The sequence below is a fragment of the Benincasa hispida genome, chromosome 7 (genome assembly GCF_009727055.1).
Source record: "Benincasa hispida cultivar B227 chromosome 7, ASM972705v1, whole genome shotgun sequence".
Classification (NCBI taxonomy): Eukaryota; Viridiplantae; Streptophyta; class Magnoliopsida; order Cucurbitales; family Cucurbitaceae; genus Benincasa; species Benincasa hispida.
Genome location: NC_052355.1, coordinates 4,320,677 through 4,338,558, shown reverse-complemented (window position 1 = coordinate 4,338,558; position 17,882 = coordinate 4,320,677). Strand labels below are relative to the sequence as shown.

Below are 17,882 nucleotides of genomic sequence, written 5' to 3'. Positions count from 1 at the left end.
GACCAGGAAGAGAGGGAGCCTGTTCAAGGCCAAAAAGTCAAGGGGCCGTTCGTCTTCTGAGCCGCCCCCCCGACCCTGCCTCTGCCCTCTGTCGGTTGAGTTTCCCCAGTTACCCTCTTCAGATCCTCTTTTAGCGAAGAAAGAGTTTAATAGTGAAAGGAAGACTAAGGATCATGACTCTTCAACTTCTCAAAAAGGCGCCAAAGTTGGTTTGCAAAAAATAAGAAAAGCCGGTCCGGCTTTTTCTTTTCAGGAAGTCAGTTCGTCTCCAAACAATAATGAGAAGTTTGGTGTCCAAGTTAATCTCACGAAGAAGGGGGAGGCCTCGGTTACTAACCCAATCTCTCACAAACGGCTCCAAAATTTGAAAAGGAACTAGTCATTCAAGTCCTTTACTACAGCAAAAAGAAAGTCATATGGGCTTCGGCCTTTTCCCAGACATTTTATCAGAAATCACACGTCCTTTCAAAATCCTTGGTCAGCCATCTCCAATCCGGATCTTCTTGAAGTAAGTTAAGCTAACCTCCAAGCAAATCCTCAAACCTCGGGCCTAGGTAGGGAGAGTTCTATGCTCTTACCTTTTCTACACTACATCCGAAGTGAAAAATCTTCCCCAGAAGGTCAAGATCCGAGCTGTAACAAGTTTATATCTCCTTCTCCAATCTCATAAGACTCGGAAGATGATTTGTTGTCTAGTGTGAGCAGTGAGGAACTGGACCTTAAAGATGTTGAGGACAACAAGGACCTCGAAGATTGCCAAGTGGGCCTTGATTTCTCCCTGAGTCAGCTTTTCCTTCCTCCAGACGATCCTACACAAGTTAGTGAAAACAACCTCCTCATCCCCCCTCTAAAAATGTCAGATGTTCCCCAGTCCTTACACTCCATCATAAAAGAGTGTGACTTCGTCTTGGCCTGATCAAAGGGGGAAGAATTTAAGAATCCTCTGTGGTCCTGAATGAAGATAGTTACTTGGAACACAAGAGGCTTAGGGGATTCTTCAAAAAGACTACTTCTGAAAAAAGTCAATCCGGATATCGTCCTTGTTTAAGAAACAAAAAAAGACAGTTTTGAGGGCTCCTTTATCAAAAGCCTTTGGAGCTCAAAAGAGGCAGGGTGGGCCTTTGTTGAAGCTAAAGGAAAATCGAATGGATTACTCACAATGTGGGATGAAAGCAAAATTCTAGTTTCCAGCATCTCTAAAAATGAATTCTCTCTTTCAATCAAGTGTCAAACAATAAATAAAAAGCTTTGTTGGATTACAAATGTTTATGGCCCTTGTGATTATCGAGAAAGGAGAAGATTGTGGGCTGAATTATCCTCCCTGGCTGAGAAATTTGATGATCCCTAGTGTATTGGTGGGGATTTCAACAGCATTCGAAGAAGACATGAGAGATACCCAGTAGGAAGAGCAACGAGGGATATGAATAACTTCAACAAGTTCATCAGGTTAAACAATCTGCTGGAAATTCCACTCTCAAATGGTCAATTCACATGGTCTAGGGAAGGAGATGTAGTTTCCAAATCTCTCTTAGACCGTTTTCTTGTATCAAGTACATGGGAAGATGTTTTTGATAATTCAAGGGTTGCAAGACAAGCTAGAACCATGTCAGATCACTTTCCTCTTATCTTAGAAGCAGGAGCATTTGAGTGGGGGCCCTCACCGTTTCGCTTTTGTAATAGCTGGTTGAGCAATAAGGAGTGCTGCAAATTGATTGAAAAAACTCTAAGGGGGAAAAACATCATTGGACAGGTATTGCTCTCTCCACAAACTTGAGAAAAACTAAATCAGCTCTTAAGAAATGGTTTCATGAATATTGAAAAGAGTTGAAGTCGAAGGAGGAAAGCTTACTAAATGGACTTCAAAGAAAAGATTCACTGATAGATGAGGTTTTTTCACAGAACAGGGTTGAAGAAGCATCCTTTTCCTTGAAAGCAGAGCTGTTGGCCTTATATCCACAGGAAGAAAGAAGTCTCATTCAAAAATGTAAGTTAAAGTGGTTAAAAGAAGAAGACGAGAATACCTCTTTCTTCCCTAGATTCCTTTTTGCTAGAAAAAGGAAAAATCTGATTGTAGAATTGCTCAACGACCAAGATTTTTCAACCAGATCCACCTAGGACATTGAAGACCTCATTTTGGGCTTTTACTCCTCATTGTACTCAAAAAGTGATGGTCCTCGAGCCATTCCCCTTAACCTTGACTGGTCTAGAGTCTCAAGAAGCCAAAATGAGCAGCTTGTGATAAGATTTTCTGCACTAGAAATCAAGCTGGCAGTGAAAGGGTTGGGAAGAAACAAGGCACAAGGACCGGATGGCTTCACACCAGAATTCTTCATCCAATTTTGGTCTCATCCGAAAGATAACCTTACAAAAACGTTTGATGATTTCTATAGCAATGGTAAACTCAATTCTTGTATTAAAGAGAACTTTATTTGCCTAATTCCAAAAAAGTCCGATGTAGTGAAAGTCAAAGATTTCAGACCAATCAGCTTCACAACCCTCTTGTATAAAATAGTTGCAAAAGTTTTAGCTGAGAGACTAAAAAGAATCATGCCAAGCATAGTAGCCCTTACTCAAAGTGTCTTTATTGAGGGAAGACAGATCCTAGACCCCATCCGGATAGCAAATGAAGCAGTTGAGGATTATAGATCGAAAGGGAAGAAATGTTGGATTCTAAAGCTTGATTTGGAGAAAGCCTTTGATAGAGTGGACTGGTCCTTCCTAGTAAAGGTACTATATGGTAAGAATTTCAACTCAAAATGGATCTCTTGGATAATGGGCTGCATCACCAATCCAAAGTTCTCAATTTTTATCAATGGAAGGCCTTGTGGAAGGATAGTTGCAACTAGAGTAATTAGGCAAGGAGACCCCCTTTCTCCTTTCCTTTTCATCCTTGTAGGAGAAGTGTTAAATGCCTTAATCAACCGGTTACATGAGAAAGGAAGTTTTGAAGGCTTCTTGGTAGGAAAGGACAAAGTCCATGTCTCAATTTTGCAATTTGCTGATGACACTCTTATCTTTTGCAAATATGATGATGCTATGCTAGATTCTCTTCGAGCCACCCTTGATCTTTTTGAATGGTGCTCTAGTCAGAAAATTAATTAGGAGAAATCATCTCTATGTGGTGTAAATATAGACCTAGGCATGCTGAATAAGATGGCAGCCAAGTTCAATTGTAAAGCAGAAGCTTCCCCTAGTCTATCTCGGTCTTCCATTGGGGGGTTATCCGAAAAAGACAGTTTTCTGGCAGCCAGTTATTGATAAACTTCATGGCACTCTTGACAAATGGAGAAGATACAATATTTCAAGAGGAGGAAGAGCAACTCTTTGTAAGTCAGTTCTTTCAAACCTCCCCACTTACTATATGTCTTCCTTCTTGATACAAAAAAAAAGTGTTATCCATCCTAAAAAGAATTTTGAGGAATTTCTTTTAGGAAGGCCACAAAGGGAGGAAACTAAATCATTTAGCCAAATGGGAGCATGTGCCTAAATCTCAAGAAGAAGGAGGCCTTGGTTTGGGAGGCTTGAAAGAGAAAAATCTGGCTCTTTTAGCAAAATGGGGCTGGAGATTCCCGCATGAAGGCTCTTCCCTTTGGTGCAGAGTGGTCACAAGTTATTGAAATAGAAGAGAAAGAAAACGACACAAGGAGTTTAGGTGGAAAACCCTAATTCAGGGAAGAAAAACCATGATAGAAAAGGACTTATTATTTTAATGTCATACATACAATAGACCCCAACCTCAAATATAAATAGAATGAGGTGAAACCCTAATTTAGCAAATATAGTATAAATTACAAAAATGCCCTTAGGGCTAATTCAACGTATTTCAACACAAGTATTCATGGTAGTAACAGATTTGGGAGTCATACATCCGGTAAGGTAGGGAGCAGTCTTAAAAGCCCCTGGGTCAGCATTTCAAGGGCTTGGTTGAAAGTGGAAAATCTGTCGGTTTTTTTTATTAGGCAATGGACTTAAAATTGCTTTATGGTTAGATGCTTGGCTAGGCAATCCCCCCCTATTGTCCAGATTCTCCAGCTTATTCAGATTGTCCATTCAACCAAATGGTTCTGTGTTGGAGCATTGGGATCACAACACCAACTCTTGGAGCATTTCTTTTAGAAGACTTTTGAAAGATGAAGAGATTACTGAATTTCAAGATTTGTTAAGTCTCATCTCTCACCTAAAGGTGCAAGATTGCCCTGACTCAGAGGTTTGGTGTTTGGAATTCAATGGAATTTTCTCAGTTAAATCCTTAACCAAATGCATTCGCAAAGCCCCTCGAATTGATCGCCTCCTAAGTCAAGCTCTTTGGAAATTCAAAAGTCCGAGGAGAATAAATATAGTCCTTTGGATAATGGTTTTTGGAACCCTAAACTGCTCAAACGTGCTGCAAAAGAAGCTTGTCTCCCACTACATCTCTCCCAATATATGTGCTTTGTGTAAAAAGGATGGGGAAGACCTCCAACACCTTTTTTTCAACTGCCTTTATGCACAAAGCTGCTGGTTTTCACTCTTCAATGTCTTTAACTTGAGCTGGGCCTTCGGAGTAGACTTTAGTCTAAATGTACAGCAGCTGTTGATAGGTCCGGTTCTCAAGAAAACTCGTCAAATTCTGTGGGTCAATGCTGTAAAGGATGTGTTAGCTGAATTGTAGTTTGAGCGGAATCAAAGAGTCTTCCAAGACAAGGAAACTCCATGGTTCTCAAGATATGAAGCAGCCAAGTTGAAAGCCTCTCTTTGGTGCTCCCTCTCAAGCTCCTTCGCAACATACTCTAGTCAGGAAATTAGTCTAAATTGGCATTCATTTCTTTCTCCGGCATTCTGAAGTTCAAACTTCTTAGAAATTTTAGTTCTCAATGCTGTGTTTTTTCTTTTTCTCCCTTAATTGTCCAGCCGGTTTTTTTTTCTCTCGCTTTTAGAATTGTATCCCTTTGTATTGCTTTAATTTAGAGGATTTTCTAGTGTTAGGATGTGATGGGTGCTAAGGGGGTGTCAACCTAGTTGAGATGCCCGGGTGTACCTGCTGATCCTTTTGATTTCCTTGTAATTTGAGCATTAGTCTCACTTCATTTTCTTAATGAATAAATAAACTTGTTTCCTTTTCAAAAAAAAATAAGTTAAGCTGAAGTGAGAAAAAGGATGCTTAGTTTTGCATCAAAGAAAAACAGTAGATAACACTAATTCTATAAAACGATCAAAAGACGAAAAGCGTCTTTGGAAAGACGTCTGTTACACTGCCCCAAAGGTTCCGAAAGAAAGACTGCACGAAGGCCAACCAAAGCGTCTTCTTTGTACCACCAAAAGGATGATCAACCAGAAGTGAAGCGAGAAAATAAAAAAATATTGTTTGGTGAAGGAATTGACCACCCCAAAAGCTTCAAGAATAAGCTGCCAGAGTGAGATGCAAAGGAACCATGCATAAATAGGTGAACTGGAGTTTCGGTGTTCCATTGACACATGGCACTAAGATAGGAAAGGTGCATAAAAGGCATACGACATTTCATAATTAGTCTCTTTTCATTATATCAATCTAAAATTTTGTTTTCTTTCCAAAAAAACAAAAAATAATAAAATAAAATAAAATAATCACTTAGGTCTTCAAGAAAAGAATCTTTAGCCTCAATATTGTCAATTTTGTTTCTATTTTGAGAAACAAAAATCTTCAATATCAACACCATTATTTTCCATAGGCTGATAGATAGAATCCACACCACTTAAACTGACTTTAGATTTAGCATCTATTTCATCATCGCTAGTATGAGAATATGTGGGAGCTTTTGTCAAATGATTAATACCTTTGGAGAGGCCACTCCAAAATCTATTGGAGAGGACACTTTGTAGTGTGCAAGACCCGGAAAGAAGAGGTCGAGAAGGATCAAGTGTTGAAATATTTGGAAAGGGTGCTTGCTTATCGAAAGAGACCAAAAAACTTGAGACAATGTCTTCAACAATATCTGGGTTCAATGTATTTGACTGAGAGGTTGGAAGAAAAGAAGGAAGTGATTCTTTCTTTTTTTCGAGTATCGAGCAGAGGATAGGCTGCAATAAAACAATTTTTTAATATTTAACACTTGAAGACTTTGAAGACTCAAGAACCCCAATGGAATCACCAAACAGCATAATAGTGGCCTCAAGGCCTCTTAGGATACCACATTGAAACTTGTTTCCTTGATTTGAAATATTTTTTCAGATTTTCTTTGTTTTTAATACTCTCGGAAACTTGTTTCCAAATAGCTATAATCCTTATTCTTTGATTTCCTATTATCAACTTCTTTCTAAGATGGTCTTATCTCGTCTTTTTACATTATTGTGTCTCTATGTGATCTGAGAGCATTAGACTCTTTTCATTATATCAATGAAAAGTTTTTGTCTCCTTTAAAAAGAAAAACTCATTTCTTTTTAGCTTTTTGCATAATTTGGATGTGGCTTACCTTTTCCTATGTTGCACAAACATATTAAATGTTTAGAACTGTTTGTGCAGGTCTACTTACCTGTATGATACATTGCGTCCTAGACTTGTTCATGAAACAAGTTTGGACTTTCTGTGTGAACTAGTCGATATTCTTAAAGTTGAAGTTTTGGGAGAACAACTCATTCAACAGGGGGAGTCGTTAGTTGGATTACGTCCCACACTTCAAAGGATTCTTGCTGACGTTCATGAACGACTAACATTTCGTGCTCGAACACACATCCGTGATGAGGTAATTTTAATTCTAGTATTTGCACTTGTCCTTTGGTCTGTTATACTCTCCAATGGCTATATAACTTATTGTAGGAATGTTATTTGATCTTTTATTTTTGTCCTAAGACTTCAGAATATATTATTTTAATCTCTTACTAAACTAAATATTTTTAAATGATCCTGATCATCCCTTATTATCAATAATGTGACTCTAAGTGGTCAACATGAACATAATTCAACTAATAAAGACATTACACCCTTGACCAAAAGGTTAGAGAGGTTTAGATTCATTCTCCAATATGTTTTTTTTTTTTTAAAAGAAAACAGTCTCTTCATTAAGGCATTAAGGTAATGAAATGAGACAGCTCATAGTACAAGATTAACAACTTTCAAGATTTGACAAAAAGATTAGGAGGTGCACTTGAGCATCTCAACTAGGTTGACACTCCCATAGCACCATCATCATTTTCAAAATAAATAGAAAAAGAATAACATAGACAAGCTGAAAACCAACAAAAGCATATTACAACCCGAGCAATGGTTACAAACGAAGCATAATAAACTATTCCAATAATAATGATCATTACACCGTGCAATCAACATGAATAGTAGTACTCTGAAGAGACTCTAATAATCTGGAAAAATGAATGCCCTCCAATTCAGGCTTAACTCTTGAATTGAGTATTCAGCAAAAAGTTTAGAAAGTGAGCACCAAGAAGATGCATTCAGTTGGGCTGTCTCAAACCGATCGAACCAGGCCAATCTCTTGTCATGGAAGACACGTTGATTTCTCTCAAACCAAAGATCCGCGAGCAACAACTTCACAGCATTGGTCTAAAGTAATTTAGCCTTCTTCCTCATAGTGGTGCCCAGCAGAATCTGCATTACATTAGAACGAAAATTGTTTCCAAACACCCAATTTAATTCAAAAATCGAGAATAGTCTTATCCAACAATTGCTCGCATAACAGCAGTCAAAAAACAGATATTGCAAGTCCTCTTAAGCAGCCATACAAAGGGGGCATATTTGTGGGGAAAGACAATGAGAAGACAGCTTCTTTTGCATCACATCAGAGCAATTCAATTCCCCAAATAACATAATCCACACTGTGATATTCACAAGACGAGGACTGTTCGACTTCCATAGTGCTTTCTCCAATTGTTTATCAAGTGGGGAGGCTTCTGAAAGATATTTCACAAGGAACTTGACATTGAAAAGAAAGAAAAATAAAACTAAAACTAATTGACTGACAGTTCTTACTCTTAATACATCTCCTCTCCATGTGGACTCTTGTATTACTTGGACCATGCACCCATAACCTATATTTTGAATTAAGGAGAAATAAATTGCTTATGAATTTCAGCTTAAAATAGATGAACAACTATCGTGCAATTCTATTTTTCATTGCAATATGAAAGAGAATATGAGTCAAAGAAATAAGAATTAGTGATACGATTAGAGGTCTATAATAGATAATCCAGGGAGAAGAATTATGACTAGAGAAGGCATGAGGATAATTACCTGTTTGTGCCAAGGAAATACAGAAGTTATTGGTTGGTAGCAAATTTTAAAATTGGATGAATGTTTCCTTTGACATGGTAGTAATGATTGAGTAAAGAAAATAGTAATGTTTGACCCACCTGTGAGATGTTGAATCGAGCTGACTGGATATATAAGGGCCTGTTTGGTAGACAATTTGAAAACATAAATTTGAAAACAAAGAATTAAATAAAAATAGAATTGTATTTCATGTTTTCAGATGTGTTTGGTAGCAAAATTCAGAAAACTATATTTTAATTTAAACAATTGCAAACTAGTTGTAATTACCCACTAAATATTAGTTGATAATAAACTATTATTAATTTATTTATGAACATGTTTTGTTCTTAAAAAAATTGTAAATTATTATTTTGTAATAATATAAAATTTATAGGATAAATTGAAATTTTTGTCCCTACAGTTTGGAAGAACTTAAAATTTAGGTCTTATGATTAATTAGAATTTACCGCCAATGGTTTGATAAAAGCTTCATAAATAGTCCCTATGGTAGGGATTATTTAAAAGGATTTAACAAATCATAGAGACTATGTATGAAGTTATATCAAACCATAAGAACTAAAATCTAAATTTTAAAACCATGTGAATTAATTTTTAACTTTATCCAAACCATAGGGACCCAATTTGGAATTTAACATAATTTGTAATATATTACATAATAAATATTTTAATTTTTTAAAAGTTGAATTGAGTTTATAACATGACATATACTATATTTCTAAATGTTTTTAACTTTATTTAATATAATTCTGCATTTTAAATTTTAAAATTCAAATTTTGGGTATAACGAAAACATAAAAATGTTGTTTTCAAAATTTACACTATTTGGATCACAGAATCTGAAAATAGTTTTCAGAAACAGAATTTAGGTTGTCTGCTAAACACATATTCATTGAATCAAGTGAATCTGAAAACATAAAACATAATCTGGATTGCGAACCAAACAGGCCCTAAGCCAACTAAATGAGATTTTGAAACCATTGAGGATTGTAGTGAAGTAGATTTTGATTCAAATTAATATTGGCTCGAACTGAATAGCAAACCCAAATTGGACTAGGTATTGAATTGAATTGGATATTGCCAAACAAGACTGTGAATTGAACCCAACTACAACTTGAGCCAAGTAGATCTTAAACTATTCGAAGGTCTGGAGCAATTGTGTGACAAGTGCAATGAATAGACAAAAAAAAATTGTGCTAGGTCTGATAGGACGAAAATGTGGGATGAACCAGAGGTTTACTAGATGGAGAGGTCAGACGTTCATGACTCAGAGGGCAGTGAAGTCTTGGTTCAATCATGGTTGAACGCACCATTTTAGTTTGGAATAAATCCAAAGAATTTAAATTGACACTAAAGTTAATTTCCTTTTTAAATCGGTGTGGAGGAGATTGAGCGACTGAAGTAATGTCCCCAAAACTGAGAAAACTATTTTACCTTCTATATTAAATTTTTAATTTTAGCTGAAAGAAAGCCACACACAAGTTCCTTCCACACACAAGTTCCTTTTCACTTCTATGTAGTATGAGCTGCAATTCAACATTTTAAGGTTCATGATTTTAATTTATCCTCCGAGAAATCTGCTTTACTATGCTTTTCATGAAACCATTTCTCAAATTTCAAATGTAACTTACCAATTTTAGCCATTCTCCATTTGAACCAAGGCCGCATAGAATAAATTTTCATTCGATGAAGTACTTTAATTCCTATCTATTAAAAGTAAATTCATGACTTGAATCTACTTTGAGCAATGGACTCATTTCATTAATTCAATGAAGAGGCTTGTTTTCATTTAAAAGGAAAAATGATTCTCAATTCAAGACATTTATCGTTGTTAGATTGTTTTTTTTAGAGCATCCTTTAGCAGAAGGATTCTCAATTCAAGACATTTATCATTGTTGGATTGGTTTTTTAGAGCATCCTTAAGCTTTATTTTTTTTTTAGATATTTATCGAAGTCGAAACCCAAAGAAAAACATGGAATCTAATAAGGGTCCAAATGTCGCTAGGCTCCTTGTCCAACTCTAAACACTCGGTTGTTCCTTTCTCTTCAAAGATTCCTAATGATAGCACACACCCCAAAGTTCAGACCTTTGTTGAAAGTCCTCCTCTTAGCAGTTCTTTTCGCAACATTTATGAAGTTTGTCTGTTGGGATCTTTTTTGTCTCTTGGAGTTTTGAAGTGGACTTCTATTCTCAGATAATTCTGTAGTCTTGTTCTCTCTTGGCTGCCTTGGCTGCTCTGCTCCAGTTGCTATCATAATTTCTTATGGGGGCTCGTTATCTTAGTTTTTATTTATTCACTTTAGGGTGCATACTTCTTATGTATTTTTTCTATATTGCATTCTTTATTTCTCTCTGTTTTGAAGCTTCTCTGCATTGAGCATTAGTTTCTTGTCATTTATTCAAAGAAAATGTTTGTTTCTTATTCATAAAAAAGATCAAATAAACACAAAACTAGAGCATAACGCTGCTACGACTCCACCTCTAATGCAGCATCAGTAGTGGTCCAAGTAATACACTGGTTTAACATGCTATAGTATTAAGGATTTTCTTCTAATACAGTTTTAACTTTTATTGGGGGTAGGTTTCTTTTCCTTTTGTAATTTATTTATTTGTAATTATTTTTATTAATATACACTACAGCACCAGCGATATTTTTGAAGTTTAAAAATGGAAAATAATTTTTCATTACTTTCTTTTGTAGATTGCAAATTATTTTCCTTCCGATGAAGACTTGGAGTATCCAGAAAAGCTTGAGAAAACTGCAGTGGAAATGACTGAAAATAGTTCTGTAAATCTTCTTACCCTAATTTTGAACTCCTTTTTCTTGTACACTCCTGTTGAATGCTCGTTGGAGTTTATGCTATTTTCAGATGACTCTGTTCTCTGCTGGCTTTAATACCTACGCAATCAAGACATCATAAATTCTAATTTATGCTTTATCATTTTTCATTATTTAAAAAAAATTTAACGAGATGATGCATACTAAAAAGAACGATATATGATATTCTTATATCTTTTAAGTTTTATGTACTTGATATGGGTACTGTTATATATATTCATATGAGTCAATAGTTAATATGATTTTTAGACATCCTTTGTTTTAGTTCAAGAGTCAAAGGAGGAAGTGGCTGGTTTTCTCATCTAATCTTTTTGGAGTCCTAAAGAATTTAGCCGGGCCTTTTTGATACATTGGAAAATCTGGAGGCAGGTTATCTTAATGGGTTGTGAATTAGCTGTCTGCCTTGGAATTTCCCAAAGGGGGGATATTCTTTCTGGAGATTCAAAGGAATTAGCAAATGAAGAGTTGTGGTTACATTTTTCCCTCAGACCTGATTGGTATTTGAAAAGCTCGCCTTTTATGGGCTTTGGCCGTTTTTTATGCTTCAGCTCGAAAAGATTTTCTTGTCTTGAATGCTTCATCTGCAGTCATAATTCTTAAACTGTTAAGTTACAAGTTTTGCCCTTTGCTGGAAGTCTCTTCGGTTGGAAGGATCTTTGCCTCATGGAATATTAATTAGTTTTTGAAGTCTTGGACTCTATTCTTTATTTTTTGCGTTGTACTTGTTGCTCTCATTTCCCCAAGGTATTTTCTCCTTTTCCTTTTTTTGTTTCCTTGTATTTGGAGCATTAAACTTTTTCATTTTTCAATAAAAAGTTTCATAGCTTTACACACACACACACACAAAAAAAAAAAAAAAAAAAAGAAAAAGAAAAAGAAAAAGAAATCCTTGGCACTGTGATGGAAATGATGTCCAGACAATTGAAAAAGAAAGAAACAAAGTCTTGTAGATGGGTAAGGTGGTGGACTTACTACCTATTATTAAGTGTAACATCAACCTTCTGGAATCAGAGAATTCTTGAATTGGAGAGAAGAAAAAAACGAGGAACAGAAGAGCTAAAAGTAACAAGAATTACGATTCTTTATGCTAGCTAACGTTTACATCAGACAAAAGAATAAAACTGCTAGAAACTTCATCAAAACAAAAATTGAAAACCAGGCTCGAACCAGAGAAGCATCACCAACTGCAACACAACAACAAATAAATTCTGAAGAATCAACAGAACCACCAAGCTGGAGATAAAGCTGAGAACATTTCTCGAAAGCCAACACAGAACCAGAGAACATGAAAGTTTAACAGCAAAAGTAAGAAAAAAAACAATAATTGATCTTTTATGGACTTTGGACCAAGATATGCAAGAGGAGCCAGCATGAACGAAGCGAGAATCCAGCATGTAGAAACAACAAAGCCTCTTCCAACTAAACATCAACAGCAAATACATAAGCCGCTTCCAACATTTGAGCTCCCTATTGACTTCAACAAAGAAGTGAACAAAATAGCAGAACTTTTTGACAAGTTCATAACCCAATAATTTTTCATCTCTTTCATATCCTGACCACAAAAAGGATAACATTAGAATGGATGACTTCAGACAACCAAAACTTCAACGGCCTTGGTATTAATCTTATAAATCTCAGTTCAACATTTTTTCTAGTGTTAGAAGTATTTATGTAATTAAATTTACCACAGTATCAAAATGTTAAAGTATCTATTAAGCCTACAAGTAAGAAGAATTGTTGAAGTACTGATATAATTATATCTACCACAAACTATTAGCTTAAGTTTTTTCAGTTGATTGATGATTTAACATTTTTCTGCTGAACTGTGGTCTGAGGATTTGAATCTCCAACCCCAAGGGATGGAGGACGTGCTAACTACCGAGCTATGCTTATCAAACCGTGAGGCTATTTTGTGAGGAACAAAGTGGTTTCTGTAAACCCAAAGTTTGAGTGTAGCTCCTCTTCGTGGTGGAGCACCTCTTCTCAGGTGAATGGGAAGGGTATTGTTTTATGGTAAAGCTGACATTTTTAAAAGGACCGATCTAGTCTTGGAATAGGGGTTTTTTTTGGAGATAATTGTCTGAAGAAAAAAGAGATTTTTGGTCAAATAAATTTACTGGATTTGGAAGAGTTGGAAGGTCGTTTGGATGCTTCTTGAAGGCAGTTAGGGAGCCTCTTAAGATGGATTTTGCTGAGGTGGTTAGGAAGGAAATTTGTAGTTGGAGGCAAATTATTCCATTTAGGACATTTGTTTTGAATTGGAATGCTTTCATTTCTTCGGTTTAACTTATGTATTATTTGCATGGTACTTTTTGTTGTTTTTGGTATCTTGTATTTTTGCGCATTAGACTTTTTTTATTATATCAATGACAAGTATTGATCTGTTTATAAAAATCCTTAAACCTTTTGCCTCTGGCATTTTCTCTTAGAATGGAACTCTGGGATTATCTAAGACAATGAAAATTCTCCACAATAAGTCCTTGATTCATCTGTTTTTATGGCTCTTTATTAGTGTACAAAATTAGCTCTATCCAACAATTATAGTTTAAATTATCTCCCTTCTAGTTTGAGAAGTATCTCATAATCTTTTTGGATTAAATATCTATTGTATCATTTCATTTAATCGATGAAATTGATATTGAAAAAAACTTGGTAATGCTATAAGGGGATTAGGTAGACTCCTTAAATTGGTTTCTTTGCCCTTTTAATTTATTTTTCAATCAAAAAGTTCAGTTTACCAGACAGATTATATCATAATAAAAAACTGGGGTTTATTCTATTGTAGGTTGGCATGAATCAAGGTGCACCTAAGGCTTGGTATCCACCTCTAGAGAAAACTTTATCATACCTTTCAAAGTTGTATCGTTGCCTAGAACCAGTTGTATTCACTGGTTTAGCCCAGGTACTCAAGTAATCAGTCTCAACTTCCTACGGTATCCTGGCAGGTTTGATTTACTGTTTGTCTGATATGTTCCAGGAAGCTGTGGAAGTTTGTTCTACATCTATTCAAGTAAGACAGCCAATTAAATTTTTTCAAAGGTCGAATTAGATATTCAAAATCTTATAATAGAAGAGATTTGATCCATTTTTGTTACGATCTGATTTCACTGATGTTGTTCATGATTTCTACTCTTTGGTCTCCCCCAAGTTCTCCAGCGAATTTTATGCCTTCTTTGTAATGTGCTTCCTTTTATCTTCTCCAGAAAGCAAGTAAACTTATTGCAAAAAGATCGTCACCTATGGATGGGCAACTTTTCTTGATAAAGCACTTCCTCATTCTAAGGGAGCAGGTACCTTCTAGTTCTAGTCCTATCCTCTTCTTCTACCTGACTTATTTGATTTTTCACTCTTTTATTTTGCTTTTCAGATTGCGAGTTTTGATGTAGAATTTTCTGCAACTCACAAGGAACTTGATTTCTCTCATGTCCTGGTTGGTAACTTGGAGTCCATCTTTCCTCTACGTTTGATGACTCTTCACCTTATTAAAAACTTATTGTTCATCCTTGTTTTCAGAAAACTCTCTGTCTGCATTTTTTTTTTTTCACAAGTCGAGGAAATCTCTTTTTGTGTGTATGGCTAAAGTCCCATTAGGTTAAATCACCAATCAAGTTAAATGTTTAAGTAAATTTAATTATATGAATATCTTAACACTTCCATCTCTTGTGGTCTTGAAAATTTGTACACAACTATACCATACAAGAAGCCATGCCACCCATAGAAGAGCAAGGGAGGAGGTGTTTGACCATACAATGCCTGGAAAGGAGTTATACCAATTGACCCATGAAAAGTACTGTTGTACCAATACTTCACCCAATGAAGCCATGCCATGCCACCCACTGCTTCGGCTTCTCATTACGAAAACATCTCAGATACGTTTCAACACTTTGATACCCACCTCTGTTTGTCCATCTGATTGTGGATAATACACCATACTCCTATGCAATCTTGTTCCAGCCATTTTGAACATTTCATTCCAAACCCCGCTCATGAACACCTTATCTCGATCAGACACATTGGATTTGGGAAATCCATATAAGTGTATAATCTCCTTAACAAACACCTTGACTACAGATTTAGCATTGTAAAAATGTTTCAATTCCAAGAAATGAGCATATTTACTCAATCTATCAACGACGACAAAAATCACCTAAAACCCTTGAGCTTTCGGTAGGCCCTCAATAAAGTCCATTGAGATGTCATTCCATTCTCATTCAGGAACCTCTAGAGGCATTAATAACCCTGCAGGAGATGTAGCCAATGTTTTATTTCATTGGCACACAGTACATTCCTAAACATATTGTCTAACATCCAACTTCATTCCTTTCCAATACAATTCCCCCATCAATCTCTTGTAGGTTCGTAAGAATCCTGAGTGGCCCTCAAGCATAGAGTCATGATAAGTATGTAACATAGTTGGCAACAAGGAAGAAGTTTTCATTGTCACCATTCTTCCTTTATACAACAGTCGCCCTTGATGAACCCCGTTGATACACTGTTATATTCATCAAGTACACTATCAATAGATGAACCCCATTGAGTCAGCTCATCCAATTCTGCTACAATGCTGCTTGAAATTTCCACAAGTTCTTCAATCAACTTTACACTTATCGCCCTATATTCAATCAAATACCCTTGATCGCTTCCATCCCAAGACTTCACAATTCGCTTCAGACATCCCCTTTCAATTCAACTTGTCTACCCTCGTGCATAACCTTCATTGAAAGCACGCGCCAATTTATGTCAGTAATGCCTAACTTATACAACCACTACATCCCCAAGATAACATCCACCCTTTCGAGCTCCAATGGCAGAAAGCTCTCAATTTTTCTTATGTCTCCTATCATTAATTCCACCTCATTGCATACACCTTTTCCCTTCACAGCAATTCCCGTTCCCATAATGACTCCATAATTGGCGGTCTCTACTAGGGTTGTCCATTGAAACCATAAAAACCGAACCATTTACAAAACCAAATTCACTGAAATCGAATTTTGCGGTCCAATTCAGTTTAGTATAATTTTAAAACCAAATTATGTGGTTCGGTTTGGTTTCAAAACCAAAAACCGAGTTAAAACCGAACCGAACTGCATTAATTTAAAAAATAACAAAATGAAGTACATATATATATAATTAGGTCAATCTCCTTCATTGTCTTACCGTAGCCACCGCCCCCCCTCTCACTCTCAATACTCGCAGCTGGTGCCCGTCTCTCTCATTCTCATAGTCATCGTTGGCTCATCTCTCTCTCAGCTCTCACTCTTGCCATCTGTCAAGTTCATACTCAAAGGTATTGGATTGTCGTCCGTCCGTCTGTCTCAGTGTCTCACTTTTGCCATTCGGCAAAGTGGGCCTTTTTCTAAAAAAAAAAGATCGAAGTTAAGAGCTTTGACATCAATCAACAACTTCTTCTGTAAGATCCCTTTCACCTTTTCCATCACCCATTTTGAAAACTAAGTTTGAGTAGCTTTAGTGCTACATGAATGAAATAGATCCTTTCTCCTTACATCGATGTCCTGGGGAATATCATTCGTTCCTTTTGAGACTGAAACCTAGCGCCAAACAGCCTTTTCGTCGATCAGCGAACTCCCTCGCTACGTGATCATTCGAATTGGCATTGCCTCGTTCGATTTCATTATCTCTTTTCCAGAATTAGGCATAACATTTTTAATAGTAGGAGTTGGGATCATACCTGTCTTTGGGCTCTTCATACCAGCCTCGATTCGAGTTAGCTCCCGGTTCTCTACGAATTGGGCTATCTGCATCATACTAGCCTGACCAACTGGTTCCTAAACACTCTACTTTAGCTTTGATCCACAGTTCAAACCCATTGATGAACGTATTCTCGAATACTACCTTTGATAAATGTGGCAGCGGTGTGACCAGTTTATTGAACAGATTTCGATAGGCTTCGATAGTCGTTTCTTGTTTGATCGCCAAAAATTGGCCACACACCATCCCTTTCTGCAATGAACGAAATCACTTCAACAATCTCATCTTAAGGTTGTTCCAATTCTTGAACACACGCTCCTCCTTGGATCTATACCAATCTAATGCCACATAACTGTTAATTTCTCAGAATCGGTGAGCTTATGGATCTGAAAATACCGATCCACACGAAACAATCACGAATCCGGATCCACTCCATTGAAGACCGGCATTTCTACCTTCTTGAATTTACTCCGATCTTCCTTCCTGCCGCTTTGTTCATTCGTCGTTTGAGGAATTCTTCGGTTCTACTCTCTCATTCCCTCCGTCAATCGGTTCTTGCAAATTCGAAGAATCGAGTAATCGTTCCAAAACAGTTTTCGAAATCATTTTCTGCTGATTATGTGCTTGAACGCTCAATTTCTCAATACTCTTCACTAACAATGCAAGTGTATCTTCGATTCTTGGCAATCACATCAATTCTATTTTCATTGCTCCAATCACCTGATCCATTGCTTCCAGACATTCTTCAGTATTTCGCTACGCTAGCTCTGATACCAATTTATGAGGTTTCTCTTACTTTGATATTCAATTGAAAGAAAGCAAGCCCGAAGGCAGTGCAAACGTCCCCTTCTCACTCTCGAGAAGTAACTAAACTCTCATGGTCCCCGCACAAATTCTGTTGTTTATTTACATTCCCTCCCTTACAACTCTCATGGTCCCCTTTACCCCTCAATTACATTTTTACCCTTTCGTTGCTATTGAAACAATATCGGTGGCCTAACATTACTAAAATCATTTAAATCTAACAAACCAAAAACAAACCTTTTTTCCACTGCTAAAGATCACAAGAACTTTAAAGCCAATTCTGAACAAAAGAC

At 36.5% G+C, this 17,882-nt stretch overlaps 1 protein-coding gene across 1 annotated transcript in view; it reads left to right on the top strand.

Annotated features, from left to right (window-relative positions):
- LOC120081319 (conserved oligomeric Golgi complex subunit 3) overlaps positions 1-17,882 on the top strand; it is a 63,429-nt gene that overhangs the window by 40,400 nt on the left and 5,147 nt on the right. The window contains exons 15-20 of the mRNA XM_039036072.1: positions 6,479-6,698; positions 10,939-11,025; positions 13,862-13,978; positions 14,054-14,086; positions 14,280-14,366; positions 14,444-14,506. Of these exons, the coding sequence (XP_038892000.1) occupies positions 6,479-6,698; positions 10,939-11,025; positions 13,862-13,978; positions 14,054-14,086; positions 14,280-14,366; positions 14,444-14,506 (607 nt within the window). The remainder of the gene's footprint in view (positions 1-6,478; positions 6,699-10,938; positions 11,026-13,861; positions 13,979-14,053; positions 14,087-14,279; positions 14,367-14,443; positions 14,507-17,882) is intronic.